Source organism: Corticium candelabrum, chromosome 11 (assembly GCF_963422355.1).
Source record: "Corticium candelabrum chromosome 11, ooCorCand1.1, whole genome shotgun sequence".
Lineage (NCBI taxonomy): Eukaryota > Metazoa > Porifera > Homoscleromorpha > Homosclerophorida > Plakinidae > Corticium > Corticium candelabrum.
In genome coordinates this window covers 4,797,433-4,815,487 of record NC_085095.1, presented here as the reverse complement: position 1 = coordinate 4,815,487, position 18,055 = coordinate 4,797,433, and the positions used below count along the sequence as shown (strand labels likewise).

Sequence of the window (18,055 nt, the reverse complement as noted above, 5' to 3'; positions counted from 1 at the left end):
ATTATGGCATGCAGGGTCACTTCCAAAGGTAAAGCATCTGGCGTTTCAGTAAAATAAAAAAAAACAAAAAATCCAAGCCTGAACCTTTACTAAGATTCTATTCAGCAGTATTCAATAAAATGTAAACTTCAATGGGAAAGGTAGAAACAACGGCCAATGCACCTAGTTCGATCTTAGTGTGGCGTTGACATTGTAGCCATCAACCATTTTCTTCCTCTCGGCAGCTCTGGACTGCTTGCCATATACGACAGCGAGGACCACCCCTGCATGAAGCGTGAGTTAGTGTGAAGTGCCATCCTCCATGTAGCAAGTGAGTGATACTTACCTGATGTCCAGTCGACAGAGGTCGTCGTAAGTTACACAGTTTATAACATCGCTATATGTGAACTGCTCGTAAACAAACTAAAAGAGAACATTCAATCAACAGTGTGTGTCTGTGTGTGTGTGTGTGTCTGTGTGTGTGTGCGTGTGTGTGTGTGTGTGTGTGTGTGTGTGTGTGTGTGTGTGTCTGTGTGTGTCTGTGTGTGAATGTGGACGCACGTATGTCTGTTGTCAGGCAAATCAGTTGCACCTCCTCGAGGTGTCTGACAGAAAAGTTCAATAATATCTTGACTAGCAAAAGCATCTGCTACTACAAAGCTTGCTTTTCGCCCAGTTTGCATACGTTTCGTCACTTACTGTGTGAAAGTTTGTAGCTGCTGTTGCAGTGGTGGTCATGCACGGCCTGAACAGTGTACAAATTAGTGCAGATTGAACTGGGAAACCATAAAGAACCAACCCACGGACACATGGAGCAAATTAACGACGACGAGCAAACTAAAGCAAGATATGAAGCAAATCTTAAAATCAGAACGGTTTAACATGATGCAGTTCATTATAGTCCTAAATAACTCAGGCTATCACTGTCTTGCTGCCAGTGACAGTTGCCATCATCCAAATCACCTACCAGGTGTGTCTGTGCAAGTGTGTGTGTGTGTGTGTGTGTGTGTGTGTGTGTGTGTGTGTGTGTGTGTGTGTGTGTGTGCGTGCGTGTGCATGTGTGTCCGTGCAAGTGTGTGTGTGTGTGTGTGTGTGTGTGTGTGCAAGTGTGTGTGTGTGTGTGTGTGTGTGTGTGTGTGTGTGTGTGTGTGTGTGTGTGTGTGTGTGTGTGTGTGTGTGTGTGTGTGTGTGTGTGTGTGTGTGTTGAATATGGTAGCAAGTCTGTTTGTCACAAAAATCAAATCTTACAGCGCAAAACAACTCAATGAATCTATGAAATGTATCATTAAAATGCAGAAATGCATATAGTTTGACAATTGAAAGTACATTCAGAAAGTCTAGTGCGTAGGATAGCTCTCATCAAGTCATTAAAACTTTTGTAGCAATTACTATACTATCTCCTACAGATACATAGAAGACGTTTTAATCGTACCTTGCTGATGACTTCATTTTCAACTTTTAGAGATTGAAGCCATTGAACAAGCTGCGGATCAGGAGGACAAGCATCCAACTTATCAGTTGTACCTACAAAAGCTTAGTCAATATCTATATTAATTATGAAAAGATTAAAATTCTACTTGAAGAAGATGATGGAGGAGAACTAAAGAGTTTTGTATACAAACAAATCATCAATTAGGCCAGAATTTGTTTAGTCACTGTGCTTGTACCTTTGTTCAGCCAACATACGTTTGTGGTGAGTTAAATTAGATTGAAGCTGTTGCTTGAGAGCCTGCTGCACTTCAACAAGTTGTTTCATTAGCCTGAAAATAGAATAAAATACTTGTAATTGGCATTCAACAAATCTTACAATAGAAGTAACCACAAAGAAAGACATAATACATAGTTAACATGAACTAAACAAACAGGAAGACACAAAATAGATGTTGTTTACTGGTAACTTCTTATAAATCAAAAATACATACACACATACAGAAACAGACAAATGAACACATTAGCAAGACACAAACAGAACAAAGTAGACAAACAAACCAACAAACAAACAAACAGACAAACATAGTAAGACAGACAGACAGACAAACAGATGGACAGAAGGACGGATGGATGGACAGACACAGTTCAATCGTCCGTACAATTCCATTAGTAATGGAACACTATGAAGCATGGGGATTGATGGATGGAACTTCTTTAAAAGATAGCAAAAGGAGTCATCAGATGAAGGAGGAAGACTAAATCCAGCAAACTTTATTGACTTCTGGAGCAATGCTTTTCAGTCGAACTCCAAAAGTGCAACACCAACGTCATCTCCAAGAAGTCATCTTCACTGACTGGAGACAACAGATGTGACTTTTATGCCACTCAGTACTTTAGCCACTAGCTGACACTGAGGGCTTTGCATGTACTAAATGGCTGCTTTTAGAGTTTTTAGAGTTATTAGTTCCTTCATGTTTTGTTTCGAGTTTAGCTTACCAGTAGTTCACAAACACTGGTTGTAGTTAGACTCCATACATATATATATATATATATATATATATATATATATATATATATGTATGTATGTATTTATTTATACTCTACATCCAAAATACAAGCTACTGTACTGTCCGCGTACAAGACAAAAAGAAGAAACTAAGAAGAGCACTATATAGCAGAGAAGAGTTATAGAATGGTACAGCAGATAAACAAAGAGGCCTGAAGAGCGCTGAAATAGGGTTGAAGTGCGGCATGCTCCAGAATCCAGTCTGAGTTCATCTGCTATAAACGGCATGAGGATGAAGAAGTCTAGACCAGAGAACAAACAGCAAGTGAATGAAGAAGAGGAAGAAGGCCTGAAGAGCGCGGGAAGAAGGGTAATTGTGCGACAAACTTCAGGATCTTGCCCAACTGCACCACTTGCCACAAAGACAGAAAGAAGTCTCCACATCAAAAGAACAGAAGAAAGGTTGAACATGAACAATGCAGAAGATGAAAAATTGAAGAGCGCTGAAGAAGGGGTGAAAGTGCGGCAACATCCAATATTCCATACGACTGCAATGATCAGAGTTAAAAAGAAAAGAATCCAAGAAAGAGAAATCAAAAAAAGCAAACCAGATGAGCAAAGAATCCTGAAGAGCGCTGGGTACGTGTTGAAGATGCGGCAAGCTTCAGGAACAAGATCAACTGTTCCACTTGATGACAAATGAGGCAGCAAGAAATAAGTACAGTTGCAACAAACAGTCAAAGCCGTTGAAACAATACAAATGTAAAGCAGAACACGCAGAGCGCTGGAAGTAGGGTGATGATGCGGCAAACTCCATGTTCCCGTTGACCTGTATACTCCAACAGACAAACAAAATACGAACAATACGACTACGACGAATTGACAGTTGCCCACCCAACAATAAAGCCAATGAAAAAAGCGTTCATTCCTCAAATGGGGTCCCATCACCAGAAGAAGGACTGACGCAGACAGCCAGAGTGGCAAAAGCCACAATGGCACAGTCTGAAAAGATGACGACCTCTTCTTCTCTTGTTCCTTCAGCAATTGACGGCTACAACAATTCTCGCGGCAATGCCAGCCATACATCCGGGATATATATATATATATATATATATATATATATATATATATATATATATATATATATAATTATTTGCATTGCAGAAATGTATGACATTGTGAGAGATCAGTATGCAGATTCCTTCAACCCTATTGAGTTGTCTAGAGCTTCATTTCTAACAGAAGTTAATAGTCTTCCAAGGGGCTCAGGCACAGGACCATCTGGATGGCGGTATGAACACCTGAAGATCTTAGCTGAATGTGAATCAACTGTATTTGTTCAATGATTGCCAAAGGCAGGATACCTTCCGGTGCATCAACCCTTCTTTCAGCATCTCGCCTAATTGCTATTCCGAAGTCAAATGGAGATGTAAGGCCCATTGCCATTGGAGAGTCATTGAGGCGATTGACTGCCAAAACTATCTGTATCCAGAAGAAGAATTCTTTTGCTCAGTTCTTCTCTCCTTTACAACATGGAGTTGCAGTTCAAGGTGGATCAGCACTGCTCGTCCATCACTTACAGCTGCTATTGGACTCACATCCTGACTCGGTAATCGTCAAGACTGACATAAGGAATGCAATTAATTATTTGGACAGATCCTGCCTTCTTGATGAAACGGCAAAGTCTTTTCCAGATTTGTATGAGCATGTTTTTAGTCTGTATTCACAGAGTAGTCCTCCCATGTTTCAACAAGGTTCTTCCAGTTTTAACCTTTTGTCACAACAGGGAGTTCATCAGGGGGACCCTCTGGAACCAGCTCTTTTTTCAATTGCTATACAGCCAATCCTCGCAAAAGTTCAGGAACTCCATTCTGCCACACAATTGCTGGCATATCTAGATGATGTGTTTGTGATCGGTTCTCATGCAGATGTTCTTTTAGCTCTGGATGCCTTGAAGGCATCGCTTTCTGCCATTGGTTTGCATATTTCTATGGAGAAGTGTGAACTGTTTGGTAGCACAAAGATTTGTTCCCTACAGAGGCCTGAAGGTATTAAAGTATCATCTTATGGTACCACGATTTTAGGAGTTGCTGTTGGCCACGTGGAATATATCGCAGAGAACTGTTTGGATTTTGCAAAATCAGGTCAGACTCTCTGTGATCAATTCTTGTCACTAGAGGATGTGCAAAGTGGGTGTTTACTTCTGAGATATTGTCATGTCGCACATATGAATCATCTCATCAGATCTGTGAACCCAGAACACGTACGTTCAGCAGTTCAGGCTCATAACAGTTTGACAAAGTCAACATTTATACGGTTAGTTCAGTGCCCTGACCCAACCAGCAAGCAATGGCTTCAAGCTACTTTGCCCATTAGGCATGGTGGATATGGATTGACCAACATTGAGTCGTTGTCTGCTGATGCTTTCGTAGCAGGTTGGGCACAATCTATTCAAGCACTTCCTGCTCGGTTCCCTTCTATTGCTAATGACATCTTTGGTCTGCCAATTGAAGGAAGAATGGGCATAGCGTTAAAGTCATCTATTCCTGACAACCATTCTTTAGCAGACATCCTTAGTGACACCAAATATCTCCAATGCAAACTAAGCTTGGAGCGTACCAAGCATACACTCTCAACATTTATACAAGAATTGAAGTCTATGAGAGATAAGACTCGTCTGAGATCTCTGCAAGGGAGGGGTGCAGGGGCATGGTTGGATGCTATTCCCACTTCCACGAAGTTTGCACTTAGTTCTGGTGATTACCGTTTGGCAACACGTGAGGTTGGGTTGTAGTATGCCACTGTCGTCTCATTAAAGCAGTGTGAATGTGGTCGAAGGCTTGATGAACACGGTTTTCACCTCCTTACTTGCAAAACAGGGGGTGACCCTGTTTGGTCACAAAACGCCATCACTGGTGTCTGGGCTGATTGTTTAAGAACTCTTTCAATCCCTCGTCATGTCAAGTTAAAAGATCGTTACACTAACAGCAACGACCGACCAGACATTTCAGTTTTGATGCTTGCATTGGAACATCGTATGATATTGATATTTCACTGGCTCACCCTTGGAATCAAGACATAATTGAAAGAGCAGCAGAGCAAGATGGGTTTGCAGCACAAGTCAGAGAAGAACTGAAAGAAAAAAAGTATAAGGACAAGATACTAGTAGCAGGAGGACACGCAAAAGTGATTCCTTTAGTACTGGAACACTTTGGGTGTTGGGGCTGGGAGGTTCACAAGTACCTCCATCAACTGCCTGAGAAATCGGTTGACGAATTTGGCAAGAAAAACAGAGGCCAGTTCAAAAATTATTGGAGGCGATGCTTATCAGTTGCTCTACAATCATGTAATGCTAAAGTTTTATCAAAGAAGATCAGCCATCAAGTGAAGAACGTTGACAGACAATCAGACACAAGTTGCTCTTTAATTATTTAGACAGGGACATCTATGTCCCTTTATGTAGTTACTAGTATGCAGTTGCTTTAGGAACATTACATAGACAGACAGACAAACAAACAGACAGACAGACAGACAGACAAAGACCTTCAGAACATCATTCATTAGAGTTTTAGTAGTATTCGATCTGTATGTCTCAGTTGATGGACATTTAGCTTAGCAGTTTTTACCTATAGTTCAATAGTGAAATAAGACAGAAAAACAGACAGACAGACAGCTAAGAAAAAAAGCAAAGTAGCCCTCAGGCTTATCAAAGCAAGTGAATTATCAAGAGCTGCCAAGGTACTAACAAGTAACGGTTTAGCTCCAGACAGATGAAACAGTAACCAAATTGAAGTCTAAGCATCCATCAGCCGTTGCTCCAACTATATTGCAAGATTCTCATACTCCAGAAAGCAAGCAATTCAGCTTGGACAAGTCAACTTTGTGTGATGTTCTGAAAAAATCACCAAGAGGATCGAGTTGTGGTCCTTCAGGATGGAGGTACGAGCGTTTCCAGTAGATTCTGAGCAACTGTAATTATCTTGATTCTCTTCACCTTATTTGTTCACTCATTTCGGAGGGAAAGATACCACATAATGTCGTACCTTTGATGTCTGCTTCAAGGCTCATTGCTCTGCCTAAACCTAATGGGGATGCTCGTCCGATTGCCATAGGAGAGACGCTCAGAAGAATAGCTGCAAAGGTAATCTGTCGGCAGGAATGTGCTTCTTTCTCTGAGCATTTCAGCTCTTTCAGCATGGGGTGGCAAAAGCAGGAGGGACCGAATAATTAACTCATCATGTACAGTTGTTGATGGAGCAAAATTCAACGTGTCAGTGTTAAAGACAGATGTACGCAATGTGTTTGGCTCTGTCAGCAGAAGGTGTCTCCTAAAGAAAGTTTCGAATATTTTCCAACATTGACTGGCCATGTCACTCAGATGTATTCAAATCCTTCACCTCTTGTATACGTCAAGAATCAGTCAGTAGTCATCATACAGTCAGAAGAAGGGGTACACCAGGGTGACCCGATGGGGCCAGCATTATTTGCAGCATTGATTCATCCTCTCTTGGCTGATCTACAAGAAAATCATCCCAATACAACCATTCTTGCTTACCTTGATGACATATATGTCATACAGACAAGTACTTGCTGTTTGTTAGCGTTTGGAGATATCAAAATATCTCTAAAGCAAGTAAACCTATCTGTCTGCAACCACAAATGTAAACTGTATTATCGAAGAGAGTTGTCATCTCAAGTCAGATCAGACATTCCAGTGGTGACTAAAGGAATGGATATCCTAGGAACATCTCCAGGCTGCCCAGAATATATTGAATCAAGATGCGTAGAAACCTCTAAGTCTGGCCAGGCTCTTTGCAACATGGTGACCAAGCTGCATGGCACACAGAGTGAACTTCTCCTTCTGAGGATTTGTCATGTGCCAGCCATAAACCATTTAGCCCGCTCAGTCATTCCCTCTTGTCTCCAACCAGCAGCTAAAGTTCATAATTCTCTGACAAAGTCTACATTTTGCAACATCTTGAATATGGCTACAATTGATGAGTGATAGTGGAGGCAAGCCACACTGAAAATCAAATACAGGGGTTTTGGTTTGACAATGGCAGAAGTGACATCTCCTGCATGCAGTCTTTGCATCATGCTGGGGTGATACTATCATGAACTACCCATCCGTTTCCCAAATGCAAAAAAGGTAGTTGACAACATTCTGATATCAGAGCCACCTCCATCCCCTCAGTCTTTGGCATATCACTTACAATCAGCAAACACTTCCCTGCCTTTGTCGCCATCTTGGAGTGATGAACAAGAAAGAACCCCAAGCCTTCAAAACCTATCAGACAAGCCTGTGAAATTACAGCACCAGCTGACACAGGACTTAGACAACCTCAAGCATCAGTAGCTTTGGAAGATGCAAGATCAGCCCGTGGTGCTGCCAGAATTCATTCATTACAAAGCAAGGGAGCTGGAGCCTGGCTAGAGAGTGTGCCCACCTCAGGATCGTTCACAATGGATAAAACAAGTTTCAAGTAGCGGCGTTTCTGAGGATCGGTCACCAAATGCCATTTGCTGATTGTATCTCTCAGCAACTGTGGTCAAATAGTGGATGCAAATGGTTACCATCTAATTACCTGTAAGCTTGATGGCGGTCCTGTTCAAGAACATAACGACCTTGTCTCAGAACGGTGTGAATGTTTGAGAGACCCTCAGCTTCATTATAAGAAAAAGCCAAGAAATCAGTACTGTACCTCAACAGCGATGATCGACTTGACATCACTTGGCAACTTTCCTAAGGTTGGGTTTACTTTCGATTCAGTGATGACATTAGCTTGTAACTGTGACAAGGCAACCACTGATGCTAGCGGCTACAATCAAATCACATGTACAACTGGAAGTGGCCGGACTAGTCTGAACACACAACTCCATCATACGCAACAAGGCCAGACTGTTTGGCCAGCCTATGAATATATCACAAGATGGACTCAACGTACAAGTACACTACCTCTGGAATGCCACCCAGATAGTCAGTGTTTGATGCTGAGGCTGGTTCCAATGTCAAGCTAAACATAGCTATAGCTTATCCTTGAAGTTGAAGTATTTCCCTTTATCTGCTTTGAGTGATGAAGCTGCTGCCAGAAAGAGGACAGAAAGGAGGTTGCTTTGCCCCGGAGACACACGTACCCAGGTCAAGTGATATGTTCATGCAGGTGGTTCCTCTACTTTTTTAGTACTTTGGGAGATGAGAAGGCAGAGAACTATCTAAACAGTTTATCCAAAGATCAAAAGTCACAACAAGGTGTTCAAAGACAGCAGACTTCAAGGACCATTGGTGAAAAGAATTTCAATGCAACTGCAGAAGTGCAATGTCAGCATATTCATAAGGTAGATTCCAAGCACATCCAATCAAGATGACTCAAGTTGTAATTCAATGATTTAGACAAAGACATGTATGTCCCTTTAGTTAGAACTATTCTATTGAAACAATGTAATAGTTGATCTAGAAGAACTTCAAGCGTTTATTGCTATTGTATGAAGTTTGAACATGTACGAGAGAGACAAAGACATAAATATACATACATACATACATACATACATACATACATACATACATACATACATACATACATACATACATACATACATACATTTTTTTTCTACAAGAGCCCCTAAGGCCCAGGTTAGATACTGCAACCACTCAGTACTTGTTATGATACGTTGTAATCTAACACCATCAGCAGTCACTCTATGTCACTCTATGTCACTATGTACTTCATACTTGCAGTATTAACAGAATTGACACTCCAGAGAGAGAGGCAATTGTATGTTAGTTCCTTGCCCAAGGGAACTTATGTATGTGGCCATCCCACACTTGAACTCTGACCCAAAGGTCCCAGATGTTGCCAATCTCCAATTGCACACTCTAACCAATTGAGCCGCATACATACATATATACATACATACATACACACACACACATGATGATGATGGTATGTCCACCGCTTTCGGTGATGACTCCTTCTTCAGTGTCTCTTACGTCGGAGATGCCTGCTTTTGAGTGGCAAGATAGGTAACACGTTGGACACTGTAGAGATGGATTTATGGTAGATGATTGTTGTTGTAGTTGCTTACGACGTTGTCTCTTGACTTCAGCAGCTTGAACACGTTGTTGCCCAAACTCATGTGAGGATGTTTGATAACAGCGTCACCACAAAGCTCTGTCTTTCACAAAGGCCTCAAGGCTAGAAGGGTTGATGTCACAGCACTTCAGATGACTTTTTAAAGAGTCCTTAGACCTCAATTTTGGTCCTCCTTGGAGTCTTTGCCCTTCTCCTAGTTGCCCATATAGAAGTTGCTTTACATACATACATACATACATACATACATACATACATACATACATACATACATACATTTTTTCTGTTTTATTTAAAAGAGTCCTTAAGACTCAGTTTAGATCGTTTACAATTATATGCTATATACTATTATCAAATTAACAGTTACAACTCCTTTTCTTTCTGCAAATGGTCTCCAATAGTTATTAAAGTCTCCCAAGCCCTAAAAAAGAAAAACACGTAGTTTTGTTCAGCGGTGCTTTATGCGCCCCTTTCGACATTTGCTCTTCTGCTCAATGACAGGTGATCTAGAGGTGATCACGAATGTGAGATCTATAGCCCTACACCACTTTCTAGTCAGATAAGCTCTCAGACCACTATCCCAATCAACTATAGTGGTTCAACAATTCTAGGCATCCCAATTGGAAAGGTTCAGTTTATACAAGAGTACTGTGTTGAGACAGCAAAATCATGAGACAACCTTTGCAAGCAGCTGACTGAGCTGGACAATATTCAAAGTGCCATGCTATTACTAAGATTCTGTCACATTCCTCGAATTAATCACTTAGCTCGTTCAGTAACACCACAACTTCTCAAGTCAGCAGCTGATCTTCACGATCTTCAATCGAGGTCAACATTTACCAATTTGCTTGGTTGCAACTCAATAGATGACACCGTATGGCACCAAGCAACCCACCCAATCAAGTATGGTGGTTTTGGTATGCCATGGGTTCAATCAGTTGCTTCATCAGCCTTCCTGGCTTCATGGGCTCATTCTTCGAATGAATTGGCCATTCATTTTCCACATATGAAACCTGAAATACACAAAGTTGTCATGTCAACACCCTCTTTTAGCTGTCTAGGTCAGACACTAAATTCAGTTGTACCACCATCCTAATCCTTATTGGAGCTGTTGTCTGAGTCAAAAGAGGCTTCAACACAAGCTCTTAGAAGAAATGCTAAACTGGAAGCTACTTGCTTAATTGAGAACGCAACTTCACTTCGAGATGGCATTAGACTTCGGTTTCTGCAAAGTAAAGGTGCAGGCGCTTGGTTGTCTGCTATTCCTACTTCAGAGAAGCTCACTGATTTGATGTGCCCTACAACAGCAAAGACCTATCAATATCTCTACGTCAATTTTATCCAACCTCTTTGTAATCCCATGTAGACAAGGCCATGGACTAAATGGTTTAAATTGGCAAGGGCTACAGTAATTCACAGTTCCTTATTTAAATGTCCAATTTAAGTACTGCTGTGACTTTAGTAACTCTGGTCAGACACACATACTTCAGCCTGAAAAGTCTATATTGTACACTTGGGACGAACCTCTTAGGCCCAAGTACATTTGCTGGAGACTGGTTGGGTCAAAGGAAGAGAAGAAAAAGATATACTGCATTGTATGTCATTCAACCATACTGGGTGGTCAAGCTAGAATTATTTGTCTGTTGATTATTGCAATTGTTGTAATCCAGAATGGCAAAGGTGGATTTATGATTCCAGTATGACGAAGTACATTTAAACCCTCCGAATTTCGGTTGGCGGCTTACCTGAGACTTGGACTTCCCTTGCCTTTGTGTGATAATATTCAGACGTGTGACTGTGGACGAGCAACTGGAGACTCAAGTGGATATCATCAGATTACATGCAAAACAAGGGTGGTCCTGTGTGGTCACATGACTCGATCATGTCTGCGTGGTCAGAGTGTCTACACGATCTCAAAATTCAATACAAAAAAGAGCCAAAAGATTGATATGCTACATCTGACAGCCGCACAGACATTGTTGTTTCTGATACTGGTATTGGTTCCAATGTAGAGTTAGATATAGCACTTACTCATCCACGGAGTTCAAACATATTTCCAACGTCAGCCACTATGGAGGGAGCAGCCGCTGCTAGAAGGGAAGACAGGAAGTTGGCTCGCTATGAGAAAGAAAAACATCCTGGTGCGTTGTCTGTGAGAGTGGTTCCACTAGTCTTGAAACATTTTGGAAGATGGGGCAAAGAAGACAGAGACATATTTAGAAAACGTGTCAAAACGATCAAAGGATGACTTTGGAAAATCAAACAGGGCAGAGTTTAAAGACTATTGGCATCAAATAATTGCCACTCAATTGCAACGTTGCAATGCCAATGCACTTCTGAAGAAAATCAGTAATGCCTTGTCGGGAAAGGCCAAGTGCCCAGACTTGTAGATGTTCTATAGAAAAGGGATCACATGATCCCTTTTAATCAATTAGTAGTTAAATATATCTTGTATTTAGTTGTTAGTTGTTTTCTCTTGCTTTTATTGTTATAGGAGATATGTAGTTAGCCATTTGCTATTGTATCCTAATTCAAATATGAAAAATATATGTATTGACAGACAGACAGACAGACGGACACTCATTCTCATAGACTCTACTTGTACATACGCTAGGAATTTGTGAAAGCAAACCAGTCCTTGCAAACAACAAAGTCGTAGATTAGCTAATGGACTTGGCCATGAATGTCAAAGTCAAATAATCTATCTAAATCACCAGACAGACAGCCAGATTGTTTTATTGACTTTAAACTTTAATACAACACATGCAAATCTTCAAAAATATACAAATCCACCTCAGCCCATTACTCTGTTCATCAATTCAAGACCTAATGGATCAAAAACTGAATATCCCTGTCTCTAAATTTGTCTATCTCTACTCGACCAGGTGAGAGGCAAGATATTTTTCGTAACATCATTTGGTTGTTACATGTCTGTAATAGAACAAAAGTCAGTGAAAACTTCTGTTGCTGATTTAGTATCTCCAATAGCTTTGCCTTTTTTGCCGGTTCTTGTAGAAACCATTCTGCTGACTCACCCCAGCAATCAAAACGTTCAAAGACTAGATAGAGGGATGATTGTGGTGTTGAGCCACTCAGCAAACTTCCTGTTTGTATTTTTTCCATTTTTTCTCTTCTCTCCAATGCTGCATAGCCATCTACCTGCCCTTATAGTTTGACGATATCAAGATTCCAAGAAATATCCAGTTCAATATCTTTGCCAGACTCCAAATCAAAAAACAATGCCTGAACGATATTCTGACTCTGCATACCTGAATAGTGGTTCCTTGTGGTGAAATATTTGCAGCTCATTAAGACATTCACTTCAGAGACAGACAGACAAACAGACAGACAAACAGACAGACACTTGTTCCACTTGTGTTTGAGCATTTTGGCTATTGGGGAGAACGAGCCACCAGATACCTACAAGAACTATCAACCAAGTCAATGGATGATGATGGCAAAATAATGCTAAAGAATTTATGTGTTACTGGAAAAAATAATTCTCAACAGCACTACAACGTTGCAATGCTAAGACTATTGCCAGAAAACTATCACACCTTTTATCTATGAGCTCCATTAATTAATGTAAAGAACTACCATACTCAGTTTTGCATATGTTAGTTTGCAAGGTATATTGACCCTATTGGGTCTCTGAAACACTTTAAATAACTTTGGTTGCAATAACATTCATTTATAAAAATATCTGGAAAAGACAGACAGACAGACAAACAGACAGACAGACAGACAGGATGAAGAGTGCATACACACATTTCTAGTCTGTTTGTCTCAAGGATCAAAGAGAGTTTTTGAGTCATCGTCCAAGTCATCGTATGTGGCTTCGGCCACTAACACCTTTTATGACTCTGTTGGCAATTGGAGCCCCTTTCGTTTTTGATCGTCTGTTTGCTCACCTGTTCATTTGCACAGTCTGCTGTCTACAATTTACTGTTTGGTACTTCTCTCTTCGTGTCTTTGTGCCAATATTTCCTTTGTTTGAGCGTCGTCATCATGGACTGTACGCAACTTTACCTCGCGTCGACATCAGCCCTAGGTGTATTCTATAGTGGCTCTGCACGTTGTGATGTCTTCCTCTACCTGTGCTGCCTACTCTTTTGTATCAACATTGCCGTCATGGAAGGGGCAATGGCTCTTGGCTCCAGGCATTCCCATCATCTGAGAAACTTGCACTCAACCCTAGCAGATACCGTTTAGCAGCTTTGATGAGGCTGAGCTGCCCAATGCCATTTGGAATCTGAATATCTACTTGTGAGTGTGAGACAAAGAATCAAGTTGGATCAACGACAGACAGAAACATTCAACAGTTGTTCACTAGAGCAGTATATAATCATAGTGGTAGTTACTGCTCTCCGTTCCGTTCACTGTGAATCTGGAACTACGTAATGAAGCACCTGTGTTGGTTTAGAAACACTTAACTAATTGCCTGTGACCTACAAAGTGATTATGACATCAATAGCTTGTTTACTGTGACTCCTGGATTTACTGTTACTGACACAGATGTGTTTTAATGTGACTTACAATATCTGCAAAACACGTAGAAAAAAAGAAGAAGAAAATTTCTAGAAAAGAGATGGGATGCAGGAAAGACATCATGGAGAGCTATAACATCACAAATAAGATAGATGACGACTACGAAGTGACCGAAGTTGATAGTGATGTTACATTGACCAGCCAAGCCCAGACAAACACGACCAAGCGTTGCTGAATGCATGAAGCTTTGCACTAGAGTAATTAATAGTAATGAAGTAATTGTCATGGCATCTGCTTATGTGACCACTTATCTGTAATCATATTGTAACCATAACGTTCTAATAGACTAATGGTCTTTGATATGCAAAACCTTATCCTCCTGCGTGTGTCTTATTTACATGCTATGTTTAGCGTCTACAAGAAATCCGAGCTCTTGCGCTTTCGAATAATGCCAAGATCGTCGCTTACCGACAAAGGACACAGGAGTTATAGCGATTTTTATAAATACACAGTGAACGCAAACAGAGAGTAGTTCATTTAGGTTTAATTGTTCTATGGTTTAGCGTTATAGGTTGGTATCGTAGTAGTTGGGGCTCATCTGAGTTATTTGCATTGCTCAGCTGTTGTATTAAATAGAAGATTTATTGAATAAAACAGACAGACAGACAGACAGACAGACAGACAGACAGACAGACAAACAGACAGACAGACAGAGAGACAGACAGATTGTTTTATTGATTTAAACTTTACAGGGTAACTGCAATGCACAATCAAAAATTCTTGATGTTGGAGATCGATAGTTCTAGTTGCATACATGACAGAAAAATAGTTTTAGATTTTTAAGTTAAGTCTTCGCTGAGAAATAGCAGGTCAAGGTTGCTTCCGGTTCTTCAAGTTCCGGTAACGAGTGCAGTGTAGTGCACACGTCACAGACGGGAGACACGTGTGCGTCTGTATAGTCAGCAGCCTGTAAAATGACTACATCTTCATATCCAAGGCACAACGCTGCTAAGGTAGATGCAATGGCAGCAACAGTTATTCTTTTGAAGAGCCCTGTGGAGGTTTTTACGTGATGATAACATTCCGTCATTGCACGAATCGCAGGATGAAGAAGATTTGCTGGGAAGCATCAGACCATACAGGTTCGAGCTCAGCAACAGTGTCTCTGAAGCTTTGAGATCGCCTGCTGCCTTGAAAGCGGACAAGAAGACAGGTAACCCGATAGCTTGCCACCATCGTAAGTAGAAGTAGAAGTAGCAAACATAATCGATGCACACCCGGGTAAGTAAACAACCATCACAGGTGAAGCTGCGGTCATTGTGAGATGATAGATACGTACTCGTGTTGAGTGCTTGTGCTGTCAAAACGTATTTGAGGTTGTCTTAAGTATCATGGTGCAATAATAATGACGAATACTAGCGACAATAATGGCACAGCGTACTGGTGAGTTCGTGCAAACTCTAGCTAGTGCTGTGAGAAAGAGAACGAAATAAGTTGACACTCGCGCGTTGAATTCACGTTGACACAAGGTCTGAGTTCACTGTACAGTATACTGTAATGCATACGACTGCATTCACTACACATGACGATCAAGCACATAGATGCAAGTCTATAATCATCAGGAGTATGACCTCTCCTAGCCATTTGCAGGAGTTTTAGTCTTGCACAAGATTCTTCCTTACACTCATTTTCCCGCTTCTCAAATGCGACGCTCCTTTTCTTTTGCAAAGGTTCCAGAGTGCTGCAATCTTGAAATGTTAGAATCAGAGCCAACAAATATCTCACATTTCTTTTGACAAATTTCTAAGTTAATTTTAGCCACAGACAACTTCAAATCAGATAGAGCCTTCATTCATTCATTAGGTCGTTATCAGGACCAACAACAAAATGTCATCAAGGTAGGCCAAAAAAGTCAAACTGGGATATTTGTCTTGAACAGAATTCAAACCTGGATGAAGGCTGACAGCAAATAAGACAAGAGCCAGAGGGGATTCCCTTGATGCACTCCATCTTCTGAGGCTATGTTAACTGCTGAGCCATCTCCCATCTCATATACCAAAGAGCTTGTGTTGCCATACATTTGAAAAACGTGGTTCAACAATTCCAGAAATTGAAAGGCAACTTCATGAATCAAATGATATCTGGATATAGAAACAAACGCATTGGAAACGCCTGTCTTTATAACTGACAAAGTTGGATATTGTTCAATCAATAACTGGATATGGTGGCAAATCAATTCTGCCTCACCTGGGGCTGCTACTTTATGTTGTAAGGAACTAAAATAAGTCATAAATCTTTCGCAATATTGAGAACACATAGATCCTGCTGTTACTCTTCTCAAACACTCTCCGATAGCTATTGGCCTAATGCCTCCATTTGTTTTTGGCAAAGCAACTAGTCTTGAAGCTGATAAAAGAGGAACTATAGTTGTTGGAACTTTGCCAGCTGTAATAGATGAACAAACCAAATAAAGAAGATCTGAAGATAGTGCATTATTCAATAGCAATCAAAGATGTTCATAACACCATGCAGATGGACCTGTTCCTGAACCCCTAGGGCCTTTATGAAGCCTGTCAAGAAACACAAACTTGTCTAGTTGAAATGCTGATGTGTCCTGTAATGTTGGGAAATGGAGTCCAAGGCAGTTTGCCTAGAAATATCTTTGTTTTCCACTTGTCAACAGTCCCCTCCAAGGTTTTGCCAAACCACTAGATGTTAGAACCTTAGCAGCTCTTAACAGTTCACCCATCTTGACATACCTCAAAGCTGGATTTTGATGAAGACCTTTTTGCTTTCTGATGAAGGAGCTCACGTCAATGATAATGACAAAAACTCTGATGAACTGCCTTTATTTCTCAATTTTCTGATTTACCTTTTCTTGGGTGTGGATGAAGAACCATTCTAGGAAAAAATTTCCAACAAATTTCACTCTCTGGATCCTCCTCAATCTTTTGCAGTGGAATGAGACAACACTCTTAGAACGATGCTGTGAGACATTGAGGAATATGCCGAACAGATCTTGCTGGCGCAAATTCCACTGACAAAGAATTTATGAAGTCCCAACAATCCAGATGCATTGTAGACAATGGTGAGAAATTTGAATCTAGTGATATGTTTGATTGAGAGAGTACATTCGAGCTAGACTGCAAGCAATCGCTGCAATGCACCGCCCCGCTTTCTGTTGCTGTAGATGGATTCAAATTTGCATACTTGTGCGAAGCGTTTCGCAAAAAACATGAATGTCGGCCTACCCGAATGAACCAAAGTAAACACTCTTCGCATCTAACCAAGCGATGTTCCTTCACAAAATCACCTGGACACTCATCAAAGTTGTGTGACGATTGAAAATGAGCTAGAACTCGCCGAAGAGGACCTCGATAGTAGCAGTCTACTATTAGGCAATCGACATCCACAAATAAAGCCGAAAACCAACAGCAAGCCCAGTCAAGCGTCGAAATGAAGAGCGTGGTCACTCCATATCTGATGCCATGCAACATCCAGGGACAGAGAGAGACAGAAAAACAGAGAGACAGACAGACAGACAAACAGACAGACAGACAGAAGACAGATACATGGATTATTTTACAGATCTGGAACTTCAAATATACAATAAACAAATCTTCAAAACAAAATAAATCCATATCAGTACAATACACTGTTCATCAGTTCAAACCTAATGGTTTGCAAACGGAACCTATCCCTAAATTTGTCCATTTCTACCTGTGAGAAGCAGCCTATTTTCGTTGGGATCACTTGACTGTTACATTATTGTAAACAGAACATAGTAGTCAGTGAGGGATTCCAGTGCTATTTTGGCATCTCTAACAGCTTTTGCCTTTAGTGCTAATTTCTGTAGAAACCACTCTGCTGACTGCCAGTGTCTGAATGTTACAAAATAACTAAGAAGACGACTGTGAGTGTTGAATCACTCAGCAAAACTACATGATTGCATTTTCCATCTGTTTCTCTTCTCTTCAGAGCTACATAAGCATCTAATTGCCCGCATCGTTTCACTGTATCAAGACTCCTTAGACACACCAAAAGCATGTCCGGTTCATTATCT

The 18,055-nt window shown here is 40.8% G+C and overlaps 2 protein-coding genes across 2 annotated transcripts; one reads left to right on the top strand and one right to left on the bottom strand.

Annotated features, from left to right (window-relative positions):
• Positions 1 to 71: 71 nt before the first annotated feature.
• On the bottom strand, positions 72 to 9,046 carry LOC134186766 (mitogen-activated protein kinase kinase kinase 6-like). Its single transcript, XM_062654821.1, has 6 exons — positions 9,016 to 9,046; positions 1,647 to 1,739; positions 1,557 to 1,579; positions 1,412 to 1,503; positions 326 to 402; positions 72 to 263 (listed from the first exon to the last, which is right to left on the bottom strand). Coding segments are annotated over exons 1-6 (351 nt in total). The 5' UTR covers positions 9,018 to 9,046; the 3' UTR covers positions 72 to 199.
• On the top strand, positions 2,504 to 3,501 carry LOC134186989 (uncharacterized). The gene has a single exon (XM_062655098.1). It carries the CDS (start codon positions 2,703 to 2,705, stop codon positions 3,117 to 3,119), a length of 417 nt encoding a protein of 138 aa, XP_062511082.1. The 5' UTR covers positions 2,504 to 2,702; the 3' UTR covers positions 3,120 to 3,501.
• Positions 9,047 to 18,055: the final 9,009 nt, after the last annotated feature.